Consider the following 19,959-nt stretch of genomic DNA (forward strand, 5'->3'; position numbering starts at 1 on the left):
TTCCAAATCTCCATCCAATGTTCTATTGAGGTGGTTTCGGTGTCTACATGAAACTTTCTCCTAGCTCTAGCGAATGGCATAAGTTTCATATTCAAATTCATTTTTTACAAAAAGTTGAACACTAAAACCTATTTTACCACTTTTTCACACAAAACACACAACATTGGTGTCCCAATTAACCACAAGTATCAAAAGCCTACACTGACTCCTCAACCACACTAATGAACTTTAACAGACCCATGCAATGCACTATACACAATCAAAAACACATATAACCCAAATTCACCATTCAACCCCAAATTTATAAAATAAAAAGGGGAGGAAAATTTTACACACAACCACCAATTTCATTCTAAATCATTTGAAATATATATGTTCCTACTTGCACAAATATTTTAGCCCTATCCATGAATTTATAACTAAAACTCACTAACTCAAGGTACAAAATACACAAATTGTACACTATAATAATACAAGTAGTACAAAATGATGACATGTGATTTAGTTGGCAATTATACAATATTAATACATGAAATTAGAGTAGAGAGGCATGAAAGTAGGATTTTCATCACAATCCTATGCCTCAAAACACTTTCCCTGAACTGCATTCGATGAGTTAGGCCATAAAAATATTGAGAATTGAGGGATGAGTACAACCACTCAGTAATCAAGTTTCACCTAATTTATATAATTGCATATCAATTGTAAACATATGCAATTTAGGCAAGAACACACAAACACAACACATATGGTAAGCTTGGTCACAGTTCATAATATTAACAACTATATAACCGGGCCCAAGGCACACACACATATATCCACATGATGACAATGCATATCATAGGGTCACAATAATATCAACCATGCGCCCCTAACACATACCAAACTATAATACTAACAATTATGTGGCCAGATTCATATGGTGATTAAATGTCAACCTTATATCTTCATGTTACTTTCGACATGAAACTGGTGGCTATCACGTAACTACTTGCTTATAGATTAACCCAGCCTTCCACTTATAAAGAGCTATCAAGTTAGGGTTAACTCACTTACTTATATAATTTAGTTTTTCCTAATATTAATAACTATGGGGCATCGTATCCTAATCTAGTCTCCTCATAAACCGATGGTGACTAGTTAGGTTCAAATCCCTTATGAAACAAGTGAGACAATCCTGAATTAATCATAGGACACCACTACCTCTCGATTTTAATGATCATGCTAGGACAAGTTTCCAATTCCAACAGTCACTGCCAATATCACGTGGATTTACCAACTACTTCTCTCCCTAGGTGAACCCCTGCTAATGATCATGATATGCACATGTCACATATAATTGTAAATGTGACCCAATTCACAACTAACACAAATTCATATCTATCTCTTACTCCTAATAAACCACAACTAATATATCATATGTAGAGCATTTTTAAAATATCATATTTATCACTTTTACTTTAACATGCCATTACCCAAAACATTAATCACAATAAATGGCATGCAAGAGATTTTCCTTTTCAAAATCATTTCATAAGTTAAACGTATTTCCAAATTGTATCATTAGCTTAAACTATCAACCATGTTACACAAAAATAATTAATATTCAACTATAAAAAGTAGGTTTTTTCGATTACCTTAAATCTTTGAGAGGTTAAAAGTTTACTCCTCATAATACTAACTTCTAAAACTTTTCACAAGCTTGAATGGTGCCACAATGATTCACATTAGAATTATAACACAAGGATATCATCAATATCCTAATTTTGAGGATCTATCAATACCAAACTCCACATTCTCTATTCTATCAATCCCATAATTTACTACCCATTTATACTTAATGGGTTCATTAGGTTTCATTGACTCACATTATCACCATTAAGTTATTAAACCATCATTAATGAGCCTTGACTCTCCTAACAACCATATTAATGGCAATTTTTAGATATTAACTACTCTACCCAACTAACCATACACAAAATCATCAACATAAAGTTAAAACACTTTAAACCACTTGTATTATATCTATTTTAGTCAATGGGTTCAGATCCATAGCTCTTATAGATCAAAAATTAACTTCCCAACTCAAACCATAACTTAAACCTTCATAAATGTGGGAGAGATGAGAAGAAAAAGGCATGAACTACTCACCTTGGGTATTTGAGAGCCTTAAAATGTCACCAATGAGATCTAGTATCATGCCCTAGAAGAACCTCAAACGTGCTCTTTGATTTCTCCCTTTACTCTTCTCTGATTTCATACATAAAACGTAACTGACAAAGTCTAGTTTTTGACCATGTGTCGCGGCGCACACAGCCTCCCATCATGACACATGGCACAGAAAGGTCTATTGCATTTAAATCTGCCTTTGTGCGTCACAATGGATTGACCATATGCCGTGACATGTGGCACAAAGGACTCCTCCTTACTTTTTCTTCCTCTTTCCTTACCTGGGTGGCCTACCATTAATCTGAACCCACTTCTAGGGTTCAAATAACAATTAATTACACCATGACCATACACCTCATTAATTCACTAATCACACTCATTAGGTTAATTAATCACACTTAAATTTCCTAGATATTACATCTTGAGTCTCTTGAGTGGTTGTGTGGGCTAATGTCATTTTAGTTGGGTTTTGGACACTTTGAAATTTGAAAAATGCGAGAAAATAGTAGTTTTAACGTCCAACATTTTGATATGATAGAATTTAAAAAATGAGACCAATGCCATTAGCTAGTTTACTAAATGAACTTTTCATAGACACCTAGATCACAACAATTAAATATCAGGTAGAGATTTCAAGCTTATTAGAAGTTTGGCCAAAAAAGCTATTATGACAGTATGTTGCTATCATGAAATATGCATTTTATGCTGTAGCTTAAAATGTGTGTGCCATGGCATATTGCCAAAAATACTTAAGTATACTTGTTATGCCATATGCCGCGATGTACTATGCCAGATATGCTATTTTGGATTTTTTAACCCTAATTTGATTTGTCATCTTATCTTGTATAATTTTCATGTTTCATATTATTTAAATACTTTACTTTTTTTCAATCAAGTTTTGAGCTCAAACATATTTTAAAAAGAGTTTATTGGGATCCTAAACTTTTTGAAATGTTTTCTAAATATGATTTAAGTTTAACCCTTTCTATTATGGTAATCTAAGCTAGAAATTTGTCCAATCTTAATTACCATAATAGTGTATTTTATGTTTTTAGTAATGCCAAGAAAGACATTACATATGCCTTACAACAAACTTTGCTAAATTATGATAGTCATAAAATTATAGCAACTCATTTTATATGACATATAACAAGTTTGGATTAAGTTAAGTACTTACCAATAAGGTTAACATTACCCTAATTAGGAGTGTTCACGAGACGGGACGACATCAGGATACCCTTGTCCCATGTCCTGTCTCGACAAAAAGATCGGGATTAAATTTTTGTCCCGTGTCTCGTCCTGTCTCGAAAGTCATCCCATCCTGTTAGGAATCGAGACATCTAGCGGCCCTGATAAATTGAACAATGTCGGAGAAAGATCTAGATAATAACATTCATTAAAATTTTAAATTATATAATTTATTAATTTTAAAATAAAAACAATACAAGTATATAAATCACAATAATTTAAAGTCAACTATTAAATTACATTAATCATAACTACACATTATAATAGCAATTACAAGTGATCTCTAGGTTATAAGAGCAGTGACAATAGGCAAGCCAAGCATAACATCAAACCATTATTCTTCTACTTTAGTTGTAATGTGCTTAACTAATTACTCTTTCGAAAATAAAACAAGAAATGTAATATAAATAAAAGTTATTAAATAGATAGATATAAAAATAAATTATATTAATATAATTAATATATTATAAAGAAAGATATCACCTAGCTTGCTCTATATCATTCAAATTATTAATATAAAAAACTTTAATCTTATATAAGAATTGCAAGTATTGAAATTATAATTGATATAATTAATATAAGTATAAATTATATTAATATAATTAATATATTTAATGTGTATTTTTACAATAAAATAATAATATATATAATATTTGAGACAGGATGGGATGTCCTGATGGTAATTCTTATCTCATCTTGATTATTTTCAAGTCGTGACAAGACCCGTCCTGATATGATCGAAACGATACCGAATCAATCAGGACAGGTATGAGTTGAACATTCCTAACCTCAATAGCTTTCTGATTGTGGGTGCCGTGGGTGCACAAGAGGATCCATATGTACTTCTAAATTAGAGGTAAGCAAAATATTGCCTAATAAAATAACAAACTCGTTCAAAACAGCTGATGGTATCAATTAAGACTATCAAATGAAGAAAAAAGAATAAAATCTCTAAATCAACTAAATATTTCTTCCATACCTTGTCGATTGCTCTAAGTTAGCTAAATATACCGACATTTATTCTTGATATCATTATGGTAACATAGAATAATGAGAAAAACCAGTCACGTCCACACATTTTATTGGATTAAAAAGATGCACTTGCTCATTTTATAAAGGGTTGAACTAACGATATTCTAGAGATTAATGACTTTAGAAATTATTTAACAATTTGTTTAATATATTATTCCTTTCATTTCTATTTATAAAAGAAATTATTATTTTTAACTTATTTTTTTATATAATTAAAATCACATTTTTCAATAAGTTTTGATTGCATACTTTCTAAATTACCCTTTATAATTTTATTATTCATAGTCATAAGAAATAATTAATGAAGGTTTGATTAATGCAAATAATAAAGGATATTGTAGTCTAACTCTTTTATTTTCAGACACAATTAATATAATTAACCATTTTCTTAAATTGTGCAATATAGTTTTCTCTCTTACAAATAGAAACAAAGGAAGTATTGTTCAAAACTCTTTTTAATATCAAATCTGAAGAGTGAAGAGAGATCTATGACTAGCGTACATGCTCTTAAATTGCATTAAAGGCAGGCACAGGTAGAGCCAAGAAGCACGTGAACACACTATAAAAAAATAGACTTTTGGTGGCGACTTAGTTTTTAGCAGTGACTTTTTGCCATTAAAAGATTGTCGCCAATAGTTTTTGACGACGACGAAGGTTTTTGGCTGCTAAAAGTATTTTTGGTGGTAACAAATATCACCGCTAAAAATACTTTTAGTGGCCATATTTGTCACCACCAAATTTTTTTTAAGAAATAATATTTTATTTTATACCATGTCACTTTGTCACGTGTGCATAATCTTCAACCTTGACCTCTCCCACCTCCAAGCCTTAAGTTTTTTTTCTTTACCAGTTGAACTGAAATGCATCTGCAGTTATTATATATAAAATTAAATATATGTCATGTAACTGCATACACATATATCAAATAATATATGATTAAAAAGATATACATATATTATATCTTATTTCAATTATTAATATGACAAAATGATTTATATGAATATTTAAATTATAATTTTAATAAAATATTATTTTTACTAGTAAATATTATTTTTGTTAGGAAGATGAACTTAAAATAAATAATTTTTAAATATTAAATAACTTTTTTCTTCTCCATATTTTTTTCAAAAATTGATAAACTAAATAATTAAATTTTTATCTTCTTTCAAAATAGCTAAATGTTTCCCCCTCTTTTATTAAAAATATATTTTTTTGATAATTTTTTAATATCTTAAAAATTATTTTAACAAATTAATTTTAACCATATAAATTTTGTTAATAGTTATTTTGAACAATTTTTAAAATGAATACTAATAACTTTTACAATATACGATAATTACAAGAAATCTCATACGTAATCAATTTAATTAACATCTAATCATCTTCAGCCTTATAGCAAGGTGGATTTGAATAGTTATTTATATTGTTTTTAGTAATAATTAGTTATAAAAATGTTATTAGTAACTTTTTTTTATAACAATAAAAACCTAAATATACTAGGAGGAATTACATGGAATCCTTGTCCAAACGCTATTAAAGCTCAGTAGAAGAAGTAGGCATTATATGCATATCATGCTAAGCATCAAGTGCGCAATATGCCAAGTAATCTACAATATCATTTGTATCTTGTGACATTTGTACAATTTTAACATCCCAATGACATTTATGTATTTGTATGTAAGTAATAATTTATGTATAACTTAACCTAATTATAATTAAAAGTAATAATCCATCAAGATTTTAATTTATCATATTAAAATACTATCTTAATAACATAATTCTTAAAAAAAATGAGCTATATATGTCTAAAAAAAGATGATGAATAATACAAAATTAAAAATAATTTAATAATTAAACTTAGCACTTCTTGACTATTATTTTTTTTTTTCATGATCCTATATATTATTTAATTTAAAATTATATTTAATTTTTTAAAAATACTTTTGGCGGCGACAAATGTCGTGACCAAAAGTGAATTATATAAATTATTTTTTTATAAAAATATTTTTATTGATGACAAATATCACTGTCAAAAGCCTTTGTAATTGCTAAAAGTCTATTTTTACTAGTGATTTTTTTAGTCTTTGTTAAAGATTGCCACCAAAAATTATTTTTTTTTGTAGTGACAAGATTCCGAACATATAGGATCCTTCAAGTTATTCTTTTTATTTAAAAATATAAAATATTTTTTAAATAGTTAAATATTTAAAAATATAAAGTATTTTTAGTCTTATAAAAAATAATCATTACTTTTTTTAAAAAATATTTTTATTAAATAAATTATTTTATATTTATTTAGAGTAAAATATTTTATTAAATATGATTAAATATAAAAAAACAATTAATTTAAAAATAAATAATTATTTTATTGAGTGATGAAATTTAATTAAAAATATTTTATTTTGTTTTTTTTTTGGAAGGATGGAGTGTTTAGTAAAGGGGTAATTCAGTGATTATAAATTAATAATCATTCTCAGAACAAAGATAACATATTTAGCTGTGAACATCCTAGAAAGCAGAGTCCGTTCTGAGTCATTTTCTGCAGTCCCGAGACAAAAAAAGAATGTAAGTTGTGCCTGCGGTGAGGCGAGAAGCAGGATGCACATTTTTTGCTTAGCAACGAAGCGTAACATGGGCCAATCAACACTCGACAACTGGCTCGGGAACATTGACGTAGCACTTATCACCATCGACCTTTTCGTCCTCTTAATAACATTAACCAGAAAAGGCCAAAATCATTTTACAAGGAACCACATGGTATGTTGTGGATTCAGTTTCGGAATAAAATATGGCATGTGAGGTGTTTGGACGATGCGGATCAATGTTTAAATCACACACGTAGCCTCCCGCGTACAGCCCAATCACGGAAGTAAAAATATTAAAAGCCTAACAAAAATTGCCAGACTTACTTTCCATGAAATCATCAGGTGTACAATTTCAGTTCAACTTTTATTCTTTTTCCCACCCCACACTTGTGATCTCAAACTACAGTAACGCTTGAGAAAGATAAACCCATGTAACGATAGGAAAACAGTGGAAGCCAAACACAAGAGGGCTAAACTGGTCCCAAAAAAAAAAAAAACAACAACAGGAGGGCTAATGATGCAGCAAATCAAGAAGCAAATCATTGATGAGAGATGTTGAGATGTCCCACTCGATCTCTGAAAGTAAAATCTGCTGGAAGGGTTCAGTCTGAAAATGGAGCCACGTGCCATGTGGAGAACTCATGTCCATGTTCACGAGCTCATCCACCATGGCCTCGCGCATGCTTTTAAAACGCTTGATTTCTGAGCACAAGTCTTCTTCCCACCAAACTTGACTCTCCAGGGCCCTTCCCTTGTACCTCCCACTAAAAGCTTGCCTCATGCTTCTTCTCAACTCCATGAACTCACTCACGAAGTCAAACAAAAGATTCCTCTCCACCTTCAAGTGCTCTTCTCCATCGCTTTCTGTTCCGCTGCTCCACTTCTCCAGCATATCAAACACGTTTGTCTTTATAACCTGATCATTTCTGATTGTTTGATTATCTGCAAAATTTCCTTCCATTAACTTTTCATTGCCAAGCATATCCTTTTCATATTCCAGCTTCAAGTTCCTTGGCCTGTTATAATCTTCCAAATTTGAAAGCCCGTATGCTTGTTCCCCAGCTTGATTCATGTCAAGCATATGATCATCACTTGAAGAACAACCATGGTTATGCATACCCTGCAGTTCACCGCTAGGCGGATTAGAGTGAGATCTTCTGTCTCCTTCCCCAGATTCGATGCTAACCTCACTGGATAGTGAAACAGCAGAGGGCACCCTTGTTGCCAGAGTACATTCCTGTGAGTTGGTTCTAGATGCCAAATCTCGCGCCTTTCCGTTGAACAGGTCACTTGAAGCATCACCATCTGTCATATGTAAACCAGGAGCATTGACATCAATGCTGTTTGTATGAGTCGAAGATTGTGACGCTTTCTTCGTAGGAGATGTAAATGTGAAGGAAATAACATCCTCGCCAGTGTTCCTTTTTAATGCATCTTGATTCATGCTCCCATCATTTGTTATATTGCATTTTATGGACTTACCTTCATAGCTATTAACAACATTAACAGGTAGAGCATCCCTTTTGGGATACCTATTCCTCATGGAATTGCTGTTTGTCTTGATCAGTGAAAACTCCTTTTTGGCACCACTTGCTCTTCTGCCAGAACTGTTGGGTCTGACCTTGTCAGTTACAAAATTCTTGTTTGTCACTTTCTTTGCTCCACTTGTCGAACTTCGTATGGTTGACTTGTTGGATTCTACTATTGAAGTTGATCTGACTTTGTTGGTAACACTACTATGCATCTGCACCCCCTGCCCGAGCTCATCGTAACAGCTATTCTGGCTTGTACAAGCTCTCTGCTTCATAACCTGCCGCCAGATTGGTTTCTGGGTCCCAAAGAACTGGTTGGATGCAGCCTCAATCTGTTCTTTCTGCTTATGTCCCCTGTTACCATGTGAAGTTAATGCACCTCTGCATTGAACACGGACCTTAGCTTGTATTGCAAGTAAAGTCGATTTTCCTGTACTCCCATGACTGTAAGGACCAAACTTTTCTGAGTATCTTGAACCCTCGAAAGTATTTGCATCCACATTGTTTTCATGCATGGATGCATGATGTGCAGCTTCTGATTTCTGTTTCGAATCAAGAACTCTCATAGTTGCATTCTTGAGTCGTCTTGCTTCAATTGTCCTGTTTTCCGCTAAATGTGCCCTTGATTTCATGGGGTCAACAGCATCCTCATGACAATGAGAAGAAACAGGAGAGTTAGAGGCACGCGACGAAGTCAAAGAGAGCTTGTTGAGTGTTGAAGTTGGCAATGAATCCAAACCCATTAGTCTCGCTACTAAGCATGGTACCTTGCTCTCACATCCTATATCACTACTAACTGATAGCTCACAGTTGAAATCGCAACTCGTGATGTTGCTCGGATTTATTCCACTCTCATCTGCCTTTGTCTGAAACAAATTCAATCAATCAATGGCCAATTCTAGTATCACATCCACAAAAATGTCAAGTTTATACGAAGAAACAGTGACCTGAAAGAAGGTGAAAGAATTGCGTACCGTAGTCAACTGTGATTCTGTCATGTTCCCCATATTTTCCTTCGCTTGCTTCAATTCGTCTGTGGTTAAGGAACCAGAATATTTAGAATACTACATGCATAGCACTCTTGGAAAGGAACAGCTTGTATTTGGAACAAGATTGAATAGAAGGACAAGGCAAGCTAGGAGATTGATTAATTAACAGTATAAAGGGCAGCGCAAAATTACCGGGCAAGTTAGGAGTGTCAAGGAACAGCTTCTTTCGTGATACTCCATTACAATCAAACAAGCTGAGGAAGCTTCCCCTGGAACGTCTTTTCTCGATCTCCATTCTAATCGACGCTCCGGTTCATGTACTCGCACCCACCTAGGACCGAGACTCTCTGGTGTTAAAATTTAATGATTTTATCAATCAAGCTCTATTAATCTGCTTCTCAGGTACCTCTGTTTCTCCACGAAGATAGTCACGCTGATGAAAGAAGAGAGTGAAACAGACAGGGGGGAGGAGAAAGAAGAAAAAGAAAGCAGAGGACCAGGAAGAGGGCGTATTTCTGGGGCTAGGAATAAAAGTGAAGTCAAAGAGATAGAATAACGGAATAAGGCGTGAGAGCGTGAAATGAGCAATAATGGTTATGTTTGTGACTGGGAAGAGAGGAAGCAATGAATTTGAGACACACTTGTGAGCATGTCCCCTCTATATTCAAGGAATCGGGCTTCTAAAGATTCAGGGGACTTCAATGCTCAAGTGTTTTCAGTTCAGTCACTAACACCAGACTTGTTACAGTGTGGGGTATTCCCAGGCTTTGAAATTGCATCCAGCTGGCATTGAATGCGACACCACTAATGCATCCATAATTTGTGATGCTTTGGCTTCATAAGAACTATTATGACGCACAATCCAATACTCTCTCAAATTACGAGTACTCCCCGTTTTCCCTCAGGGGGGGGGGGGAATTAGTTAGCCAGAAAAAAATGGTGTATGTTTATAAAAAAAATCTAAGATTATCGCTTGAACACTACGCACCTGCATTATTATTTTTTAATTAATGAAAGATTAAAAATGAAAAAAAAAAATTAATGGATTGAAATTTCGAAGTCACAATTATTTTGAATCAAAACTACAATCTTAAAATAACCATTAATTTGCAACAGGGAGTCAGACGGCACGCACAAGCAAATTGACCCAACTTTTTGGAAAGTAAAAAAAAAATAATAATAGTATTCCAACCAATCCAAATATGTGATAATTTTCCAAGGTGAAGTCACTGAGCGCAGGAAGTTAATGGAATACGTCTGCCTTGATCAGATGTTCATAGCTTCCCCGATTTGCCCGGATTATCTTTCAAAACGGATTCCATCTCGGACTTCATGTGGAAGACGATTGATTAATCAAGAACAAGTCTAAATTAATTGACACAGTGAATCGTTGTCGGTCGATGGAATTTGTGCGACCACTTTGCATGATCGCCTGTATCCGTCTCAATGTAATGAATCGTTGCAGAGAAAGAAGTGGTTATGCGGACGAATCTGATGCGTTTATAGCTTGAAGAAGCGAATCCCAGCCTTAAGAGAAGACTTGAGGCTACCGTGGGAAGCGTAAAGCTCGTATCTGGCCACTCTGAACTTTCTCTTCATCTCAGGATCCACCACGACTTTTGGTGATTACGGGATGAGATGTGGGGCTTCTTGTTGTGACGTCGTTTTGGAGGATTAAAGTCATCGGAATGGGAAGATGGAGAAGAGGTGCTGCGATTGCCAATCCACATTTTGTTGTCCTCTAACTTCCTCACATCCACGCGTAAGTTAGCATCAATTTCAGTGGGCATCGGAACGTTGTCGGACCTCGACCACCTTCATCGTGTTGCACCCTCCTCGATTTTTCTTTCTGTGGGTTATGGGCCCCGCATGAGAGAATGAAGAAACCATGCCAAATTTGGGGAATGTCGAAGGAGAGGTAGAGGCCTTTTATTGGACACTGACGATGGAGTTTATGGCACCTTTGACTTTTGGTCAACCCCATCAATTATGGCAGCTTTTGTATTATGGAGCATAAAACAACTACTTAACCCAAATAGCCGCCTTTACATTTGATTCTTTGAAAACAATCCTCTCGTCATTCAAGCGAGGAAAACTTTGGTTCCCGGTTTTTCTAAGTTGCAGGAGACGTTTATAAATAAATACTTTAACGATTATAATTTTTTTATTATGCACATCTATTAACAGTCCAATATGAAACATGATGAAAAATTTAAATTTTCATTCATCATATTATGAAATACTAGCATATTTTACAATTTTATCAGACCCAACCTCCCATTGGTAACAATTATATTGTAATTATAATTATATTATAATTTTATTTAAATCACTTATGGAGGTTAGATCTAGTATAAGGAATTAATCCCTTACAACTTAATGGATCAAGGTTTGAAGTTTCATTAGGAGATATATTCATATTTAGTACCCAACAATATTTTAAATAAAAAAAATTATTTCCAACGGGAAGATATCTATGATAACCAAAATAATAATTATGTTAAATTATTTCATATGTGATATAAAGTCTCGCGGCATCACGGAACTCCAAACCAGACCACGCACTCGTTTTCCAACTCATATGCCAAATGAGAAAGCAGGTTTCCGCCGTTCAATTCGTTGAGTAATTTGACGTATATACACAATGAAGTGTAAATTGTTAATTTTACGCTACTATTATTATTATTATTTTTTTTAACAAATGACCATCACTTCATGAAATGGTCAACAGAAAAATCTCCAACATGGAAAGCCAAGGAGTGAGGAGGCACAATGCTTGCTGGTCCTCCTTTTAATTTGTGGCATGCTGGCTAGTTTTCTTGACATTTTCCGTGTGGGTCACCTGTTATCGCAGTAAAATGATCGCAAAAAGTGGTTATGGACTTTTAGAAACAATAAATGCAAGGCGGTGGGGTGGCAGAATCAATGGTCGAGCAAAAACTGAGGGTATTGCTACTTACTATGCAAGACTTCCACTCAAATTTGTCGCCTAGAGGCTGAGACTGACAGCGAAGATGGCAGAATATGTGAATTAGTACGACAGCATCCAGGGCAGCATATTCTAGCTTCACATACGGTACAACGTCAGATTATGGAAACTCTATAATTCCACATAGATTGCAAAGCATGTGCCATTCGAAACAGGGAACTACACAGACTCAAAACTTGAAGGAATCAGCCAACATAAACTGGATAAAAACTGTTGGATATTCTGTTGGCTACCATAATTAACAATCAACACATGATAAAAACTACATTACAGGAAAAGTTTTCATGTATAATTGACATTGGAGAAATTACTTGATTTCGAGTTAATGGCCGTTGCTCCCAGTTGCTGTTTCGCCTCGTCTTGTTCAAACCAGCCCCCAATATTTTCTAATATACCAGTAATCACATTTTGTCATGAATAGCTTAAACACAGAAATTAAAAAGAAGCTTTAATCACATAATTAACTATCTACAGATGATATACCTCAGCAAGCCCAGACAAACCTCCTCGGGTTTCTTTAAAAATGTTCTGAATGTCCAGAACCTTTTCACAATGCTTGAAACATGATAATTCTCCGTACGAGTGAGCAAGCTGCTTTATATCACACACGAAGTTATACCCTGAAATCACAAAACAAATGGAAACAAGAGTTATGAGTTTCAACTTCCAATATACCTCAAACCTACTGCCCGGTGATATTTACGATAAATCTTAGCCTCATTAGCATTTTCAGTCATGTTAGAATAATCATAGAAGGTTTTATTCAGCACGAATAACTTGTTCAAATCTATTCAAAGCACTTGGCAAATTCCATCCACATATTGCATTAAACTTTTCATACCAAGTTTTAAAATTCTAGGTGACTGCAAAATGCGGGCTAGGCAGTTGTCTAAAATGTCAGGAACCTCTCCATGTAATTTTATAAGATCAAAGATAAAAACTGTCTCTTCAGTAGCAAGTTGCATGATAGAAACCTGAAACATGGAAAAAATTGTCATTTTCATTTTACAGAGAACAGAACATGCAGGCACTACAGGAATAAGAAAAACCAGAGAATCAATTCAGATTATAGTTATAGATATTGTAGTCTGTTATCCTGGCATATCAAATTTCATATATGTTAAACCAGGATCATTAGATTACCTTGTTTGGTTTGCCGCCTTTTACATAATTAGGTTTCCATTCACAATCAACTCCGATAAGTTTACATCTCTCAATATGACTTGTTGCGTCAACCAAACCTTCTACTTCATCAACCCAGATGATGCCTCCAACAAACAGTTCATCAAGATGCAAATAACGCCCATGTTTAATGCTTGTTTCAGGTACTGCAAGGGCATTAAACGTTAGTGTCCGTTATCAAAGAACGGCAAATTTTAACAAATAAATAAAATCTGAGTCCACTGGAGCTCATCATTTACGCTCGTTTACTTCCGTTGGTTCCAAGTTACAATGAACAATGGTGTACCTTTGATATCTGAAAACCCGTCTAAGGAGTACCGATCACACAATTCATCAACCTTCTCCATGTAACCAGCCTCCATTGCCAAATAAACCTTAAATACATAAAAACAAATGAAAATTTTATTATACATATAATACCGTTTACTTGCCTTGGGGCATAGGATCTATCACCGCCTCCTTTCCCACCCAAAAAAAAAAAAAGGACAACAAAGGATCAATTATTGCTCAAGAAAATTTATGACCACCCTCATAAAACCTCCCGTTTCAAAAGAATGCAAAACTAGAGGTAAGTTTCATAGAGTGCAACTGCCAAGACATCAGCTTTCCAAGGGAGGCCAATTGACAAAGACCTGATTGTATGAGATATTGATGGAGATTTGATAGTATGGGATATCAAGTCCCACGTTGAGCAATATGGTATGCTCAATGGGGTATATAAGTGGGTGGGTTCTTCCACTTCAACAACCAGCTTTTGGGGTAGGGTTCCCTATCCCACTTAAGTACCCATCAATTAGTATCAGAGCCTTGTTGTTAGCAGTTCCAAATAGGGTTACCTGATGGCTGTCGGCTTTTCATGGGGAGCCAATTGATGAAAACTTGATAGTATGAGATACCAAGTCCCACATTGAGTAGTATGGGATGTTCAATGGGGTATATAAGTAGGTGGGTTCTTCCACTTCAACGGCTAGCTTTTGGGGTAAGGTTCCCCATCCCACTTAGGTACCCTTCAGATACTAAATCCTACATTGAGTAGTATGTGATATTCAATGAAATATTTAAGTGGGTTAATTATCTCACCTCAACAGTTAGTTTTTAGGATAAGTTCCCTATACCCATCGGAATGCTTCCAGCAAAAAATTGCTGAAAATGGTCTTAACCAGACAACATCAAGGTCATGTAAACCATTAAATATTCCTTTGGATTAGTGATTAAATATTGATACAAAACTTTTGTACCATTGAAATGCTAATATTACCCACTGAATTAAGGCAATAGTAATAAAAGGATAAATTGTTTGCCCTGGTTTTGATTGTGAATAACAAGGATCTCTGGTTAATTTGGATATTATGGGAACAATTCTCAAAACCTACCTCTAACAGAAAGTACTGCTGAAAACACAATGAAGCTAGAGGAGGAAAAGGGATTGTATTAGTAAACAAGAAAACTAACAAACCAAAGTGATTAAAATTCAAGTGCGTATGAGCAAATCAGCAAATGCCATTATGATTGCAGAGGGGATGGTTTAAAAGATAAAGATCTACTACTCAACATGGTCTCCATTGATGTAATATAATGCAACTCACAGCACGGGCACATAAAGATGGTCATCATGCCAAAGAATTACTAACCAGATGTTCGACAAGCTGTCTATCATTGTTTGCTTTTGCCTCAGCCACATCCCAACATCCTTTTTCTGCTAACTTTTTCAGTGAGCTGTCAATCAATGAAGTTCATGTAAGCAAAAACTTATATGATGGAACATGCTAGCTGGATGTGGATATACTGATTTTCCAGAGACCACCAAACTACAATGAGGGCCTCTGAAAAAGAAAAGGAGTAAATATATAATTTGGTCCCTTAAAGATAATCCCTCAAAATTTGTAACTTACTACATGTTAGTCCTTCCATTGAATCAAATAATATATTTACTCTACTTCAAGGGGCTAAATCAGAATCACTCACAGCAAGTTACAAACTTTGAGAGATTACTTTGTACAAAGGAATAAATCTAAGGACTAAATGCATGCATATATTTCAGGAACCAAATTTTTTATTTACAAAAAAATAAGAAGGAAAATCCACTACATATTCACAAGTTGAAGTCAATTGCCTTTCTTCAAAACTCTGGTAAAAGTCAGGAAAATCTTGCTGTAGATTGCTTTTCTTTATAGTCTCATAGGCATCCTTTAGCATGTTCCTCCGAATGTACTTCTCAACAAGGGTGCACAACATTGGCTTCCCCATGAATATAGCCCACTTCTCTGCTGCTTTGAATTGATTATCATCAATCATGCTAAGGAGAAATGACTGCCCAGACTGGCGGATAGAGAAGCGCTCCATTAGTGTGACAGCTTTCATATACAGTTGGGACTCTACCAACTCAAAAATATACTGCCTGATGAATTCTTCCGCTGTGCCAAAACTTGAATCATTCTTTTCTTTCAAATGGCTCATGGCTCTCCGAATATTAGTTAGTTTAACATCAAAAACTTCCAGTATTTTCACAATTATATTTTTGTCATGATAAACCCGCCCCCTAACAATATCAAGGAATAGATTGGCAGCTAAGTCTTTCATCGCCAAGGAGTCCTCTGAGGTTGTTGCTACTTTATGGAAGCGGCAAAGAGCAGATATAACCAAGTGACTAAAGCCTCGACTATGATCTTCAAACAAAGGTGATATATACAGGCATTGAACAATAAAAGTTGCTGGTCCAGGTTTAGGATCATTGTGCAGCACAAGATAAACCTGATGCTGAAGGGCTCGAAACTTTGCTGTTGCCTTACATGTGCCTATGCAATGTCATTTGAAAAGAAGAAACATAAGGAATAATAAATGCCATATAGTTTGCTGCAAGAGAGCCACATCAAGTCTAATAAAATGATCCTCTATTTGACAAAGATTTCCAGGGACAATTAAAATAAAGGAAGATATTATTGATGGGCAAAAAGTTAAACTTGAAGATAATACTAGACTGTCTTTATCAAGGACTTCTTATCATGATATGAAAAAATGAAACTCTTAAGAACTGTAAGCTACAAACTTTTGAAAATATGTCCTTTCTGCTATTTTAAGCACGATCGCTTTCTGCAATTCTTTTAGCACAGGTGTCACAATTTCTCTTAAAATCACTTTTTCCACCTTTGAAAAATGAGCACTGGCTTATAAAAGAGGATAGCAAATTAATGGACACTAGGAGGATAGTGAAGGAACAAGCAAATTAATGGACACTGGCTTATAATTAAAATTGGCGACCATAGAGAGTTTTTCATCTGATGCAGATTTCAAAACACAAGGAGGATAGTGGAAGAACAGTCAAATCCTTGGAGCAATTGACCAATCAGTGTAAGTTTGGTCATTTAAGGCAAACCTCAAGAATCAGCAACAAGCACCAGAGGGACAGAATGAATCTCTCCAAGTGCAAACACTGATAAAGAATATAGAGGGAAATGAACTATCAACTATCTGAATGTGAACATTGATGTCTATCTGTTTAAAAAAAGTGGATTCAAACCACTTTAGCAAACTCTTGGCATTCATCATTTAATCATGCTTGCAGACAATCAAACAGCAAATAATAGTAGTACAAGGAGGAGAAATCATACCATAAAAATAGCATTCTTTCAGAAGGTATAAGAATACCACCGGAGAGACATGGGTTAGATCATAAAAAGCATGCGTACATAAGGTGCTCGCTTGGCAAGCATGGTCCTTTTTGTCAGGTACCTCTAACGCATTCTCCTCCAAACTCATCCTAAGAAGAAAGTAAAAGCTGCAATGAAAGCAGCCCCTTATTAAATAATTAATCCAAAGAAAGTTATGGTCCTGTATCTCATGCATCATGATTCTTATGTGGTATATTTATCATACCAACTCAGCTCCAAAAGTTTACTATCAGCATAGGCATTCCTTTGCAAATAACATTAATTGTACTCTAAGAAGTAACTAATGCATAGGATGATACAAAAACTCAGTCAGAAGTGCGTAAGTTACAAAAAGTTGGGTACTGGTATTTTTGCTTTCATAATGAAAAGTAATGTTATAGCCATTGTTGTCGGATCGTATGAGTGGTTACATGCTACTTGCTAGTATCTGATAGATTCAAACAGGTGATTGCTGCACTAACTCTCTGGAAACATGAAGCCTGAAAGTCTTCCAAACATAATCCCAGGGAAAATAGCTAAATAGGGGGGAAGTCATAGGTTATAACCTTGAAAAAAATCCATCTAAAATAAAAGCAGTCATTCGGAGAACAAAGCAGAATAGTTTAACATAAACAGAAAAACTTCAAGACAAAAAAAAGCCCCCTGATACTTATAGCACAAGTGCTGAACGAAGAGCAATTAAACCATCACTGATAGTTGATGTCGAGAATCTAATTTCTCAAGAAAAACCAGTTAAAGGGTCATCCTGAAATTCCTAGACTAGGCTGCACATACATTTTGATAAACTATCTAGCATCAAAAAACTACCAACTAATCCAAATTTTGACCGAACATCAATCAAGTAGCTTTCACAACGTAATTTTTTTTTCTCCTATCTACAAGCCTTGAACTCTTGACCTTGCTTAAGAGAATACACATACATTTTTCAGAATTCATGCCGGCACAAATATATTTTCATCTAAATTTCTCAAGAAGTAAAATTTCAAGGACCCTGCTAATCTACCTCCCCACCCAAAAAGAAAATTGGTTCTTATACTGTTTGATTCCAGTTGAATAAACCATCATGATAATTGAGATCTCCACTCATTCAGAAAACTAACCAGATTTCTCAACTATCAAAACAAATTTTAAAAAGAAACAAAATTAATTAACTTCTTTTCCTCTATTCAACAATCGAAAAGTCCATGCATTTCGAAGAACACAGTATGCCACTTCAAATAATAAGGGAGCAGGGAAACAATAAGAAGAGATGGCGAGGGAAAATTACCTAATTTAGTGATTTGGTAGAAAGCTTCACAAGTTTTTCCAATCACCCGTGTCCACTCTTCCCATCCGAGCTCTGCAATTCGGACCCGCGTGGCTCTAGGAGCGCACATTGTTATCGATCAGGTGCACACACACACACATATATATATTATAATTATAAATTTTGGATATACATAAGCAGACGAAAAGCCAGTAAAATGTTAAGAAAAATAATAATCGAAAAGTCGTAAACCCGGCTTTTTGATAGTAACAAGTGCAATTCCTAATTCAAGCAATGGCCGTTGGAGAAAGGTAGAAGCCATACCGAGTTTGCGTGTTTTGGCAGGAATAGAGACGCGACGAAAGGTAATGGAGGTTGATAATAAAATGGGCACCATGCCGGGTATGTGCTTTCGATGATTTGATCCATTGTTTTAAGCTTATAAGAACTAGGAAGCTTGCTTGAAAAAAGAAAATGAAATTTAAAAAAAAATAATATAGTAAGCCTCAGGAAAAAATAAATCAAGCGGAAAGTGGGAGGGGGGAGGCCCACCAAATATCATCCATTAATGGCAAAGGCCAAAAGTTGTTGCCATGTTGGGTCTTCGCCCGCGGCAGTGTACACTTGTGATAACGGTAAATGAGCGAGCGGTGTCTAATGTTACCGCCCATTGGTGACACGGGACACGTGTTGAATGTAAACTACCTTTGCTGGATTTTTGGGTCCACTCCAAAATCACCATTCTCATCACACGACGTGACTCCGCATTTTGTTTTCTGCTGGTATTTTTCGTAGATGGATAAGGATGGAGATCATTCGTATTTTTTTATTAAAAAAAACAATTGAAAGGGGTCTATGCCTGGGAAGCATCCTTGTCATGCTTCTGAACGGGATCATCCTTGTATTCTATTTCATGCTAATAAAACTTATTTAAAAAATATAAGAAGTTATATTAATAAAAATTAAATTTGAAGGAATAAATCGATAATTAAGATAAATTTGATATATTAAAATTTTTATTATACCTAAATTTTACCTCAATCCAAACTTTTGAAAATAGTATTATGTCTACCGCCTTAGTTCAAGAAGATAAACGGTAATCCTTGATATCAATGCTTTCATACAATCATCGGTGTCGTTCAGTAACTTAAAGTGGTAGTAAAATGACCTTGCTGTAATTTTTGTCTGTATTTAATTAAATTTAAAATTTAAATTTAATTTCATTATTCTCAGTGTCATACCAAGCAAACGCTGGTACCTTCATTCGTGCTAATTACGTTAAAATTTCTCTCCTCTTTCCCTCCAAAACCTCCCACCAA

The 19,959-nt window shown here is 34.6% G+C and overlaps 2 protein-coding genes and 1 long non-coding RNA gene across 5 annotated transcripts; 1 reads left to right on the top strand and 2 right to left on the bottom strand.

The window, feature by feature from the left end:
* Positions 1 to 7,358: 7,358 nt before the first annotated feature.
* On the bottom strand, positions 7,359 to 9,886 carry LOC129314340 (uncharacterized). The gene is made up of 3 exons (XM_054957765.1): positions 9,748 to 9,886; positions 9,541 to 9,599; positions 7,359 to 9,432 (listed from the first exon to the last, which is right to left on the bottom strand). The coding sequence occupies exons 1-3, from the start codon at positions 9,848 to 9,850 to the stop codon at positions 7,546 to 7,548; spliced, it is 2,049 nt and encodes a 682-aa protein (XP_054813740.1). The 5' UTR covers positions 9,851 to 9,886; the 3' UTR covers positions 7,359 to 7,545.
* On the top strand, positions 7,797 to 10,538 carry LOC129314363 (uncharacterized). Its single transcript, XR_008594092.1, has 2 exons — positions 7,797 to 7,935; positions 8,035 to 10,538. It is a non-coding gene; the product is annotated as an uncharacterized LOC129314363 (long non-coding RNA).
* Positions 10,539 to 12,137: 1,599 nt separating this feature from the next.
* On the bottom strand, positions 12,138 to 19,102 carry LOC129314350 (uncharacterized). Of its 3 annotated transcripts, XM_054957771.1 has the most exons (12): positions 18,965 to 19,102; positions 18,662 to 18,756; positions 17,335 to 17,501; positions 15,840 to 16,521; positions 15,358 to 15,442; positions 14,013 to 14,100; positions 13,688 to 13,872; positions 13,386 to 13,518; positions 13,028 to 13,164; positions 12,856 to 12,930; positions 12,516 to 12,620; positions 12,138 to 12,397 (listed from the first exon to the last, which is right to left on the bottom strand). In XM_054957771.1, exons 3-12 carry the CDS (start codon positions 17,480 to 17,482, stop codon positions 12,347 to 12,349), a joined length of 1,689 nt encoding a protein of 562 aa, XP_054813746.1. In that variant the 5' UTR covers positions 17,483 to 17,501; positions 18,662 to 18,756; positions 18,965 to 19,102; the 3' UTR covers positions 12,138 to 12,346. The 3 variants fall into 3 exon arrangements, 2 of the variants coding, with proteins under 2 accessions (XP_054813746.1, XP_054813756.1); XR_008594088.1 differs by having other exon boundaries at positions 12,516 to 12,616; positions 18,662 to 19,054; XM_054957781.1 differs by lacking the exon at positions 12,138 to 12,397 and having other exon boundaries at positions 12,564 to 12,703; positions 18,662 to 19,055.
* Between the last annotated feature and the right edge of the window lie 857 nt (positions 19,103 to 19,959).

Source organism: Prosopis cineraria, unplaced genomic scaffold, assembly GCF_029017545.1.
Source record: "Prosopis cineraria cultivar Desert tree isolate PC_DT_omini unplaced genomic scaffold, ASM2901754v1 PC1, whole genome shotgun sequence".
Classification (NCBI taxonomy): domain Eukaryota; kingdom Viridiplantae; phylum Streptophyta; class Magnoliopsida; order Fabales; family Fabaceae; genus Prosopis; species Prosopis cineraria.

Excerpts from the sequence above, each read along its gene's own strand:
- LOC129314350 (XM_054957771.1), bottom strand. The coding sequence starts at position 17,482 with ATGAGTTTGGAGGAGAATGCGTTAGAGGTACCTGACAAAAAGGACCAT. Across the intron at positions 16,522-17,334 it reads GAAAGAATGCTATTTTTATG|GCACATGTAAGGCAACAGCA; the intron begins GTATGATTTCTC and ends GACATTGCATAG. Across the intron at positions 15,443-15,839 it reads TACCAGAGTTTTGAAGAAAG|CTCACTGAAAAAGTTAGCAG; the intron begins GCAATTGACTTC and ends ATTGATTGACAG.
- LOC129314340 (XM_054957765.1), bottom strand. The coding sequence starts at position 9,850 with ATGGAGATCGAGAAAAGACGTTCCAGGGGAAGCTTCCTCAGCTTGTTT. Across the intron at positions 9,600-9,747 it reads TGACACTCCTAACTTGCCCG|ACGAATTGAAGCAAGCGAAG; the intron begins GTAATTTTGCGC and ends CCTTAACCACAG. Across the intron at positions 9,433-9,540 it reads CAGAATCACAGTTGACTACG|ACAAAGGCAGATGAGAGTGG; the intron begins GTACGCAATTCT and ends AATTTGTTTCAG.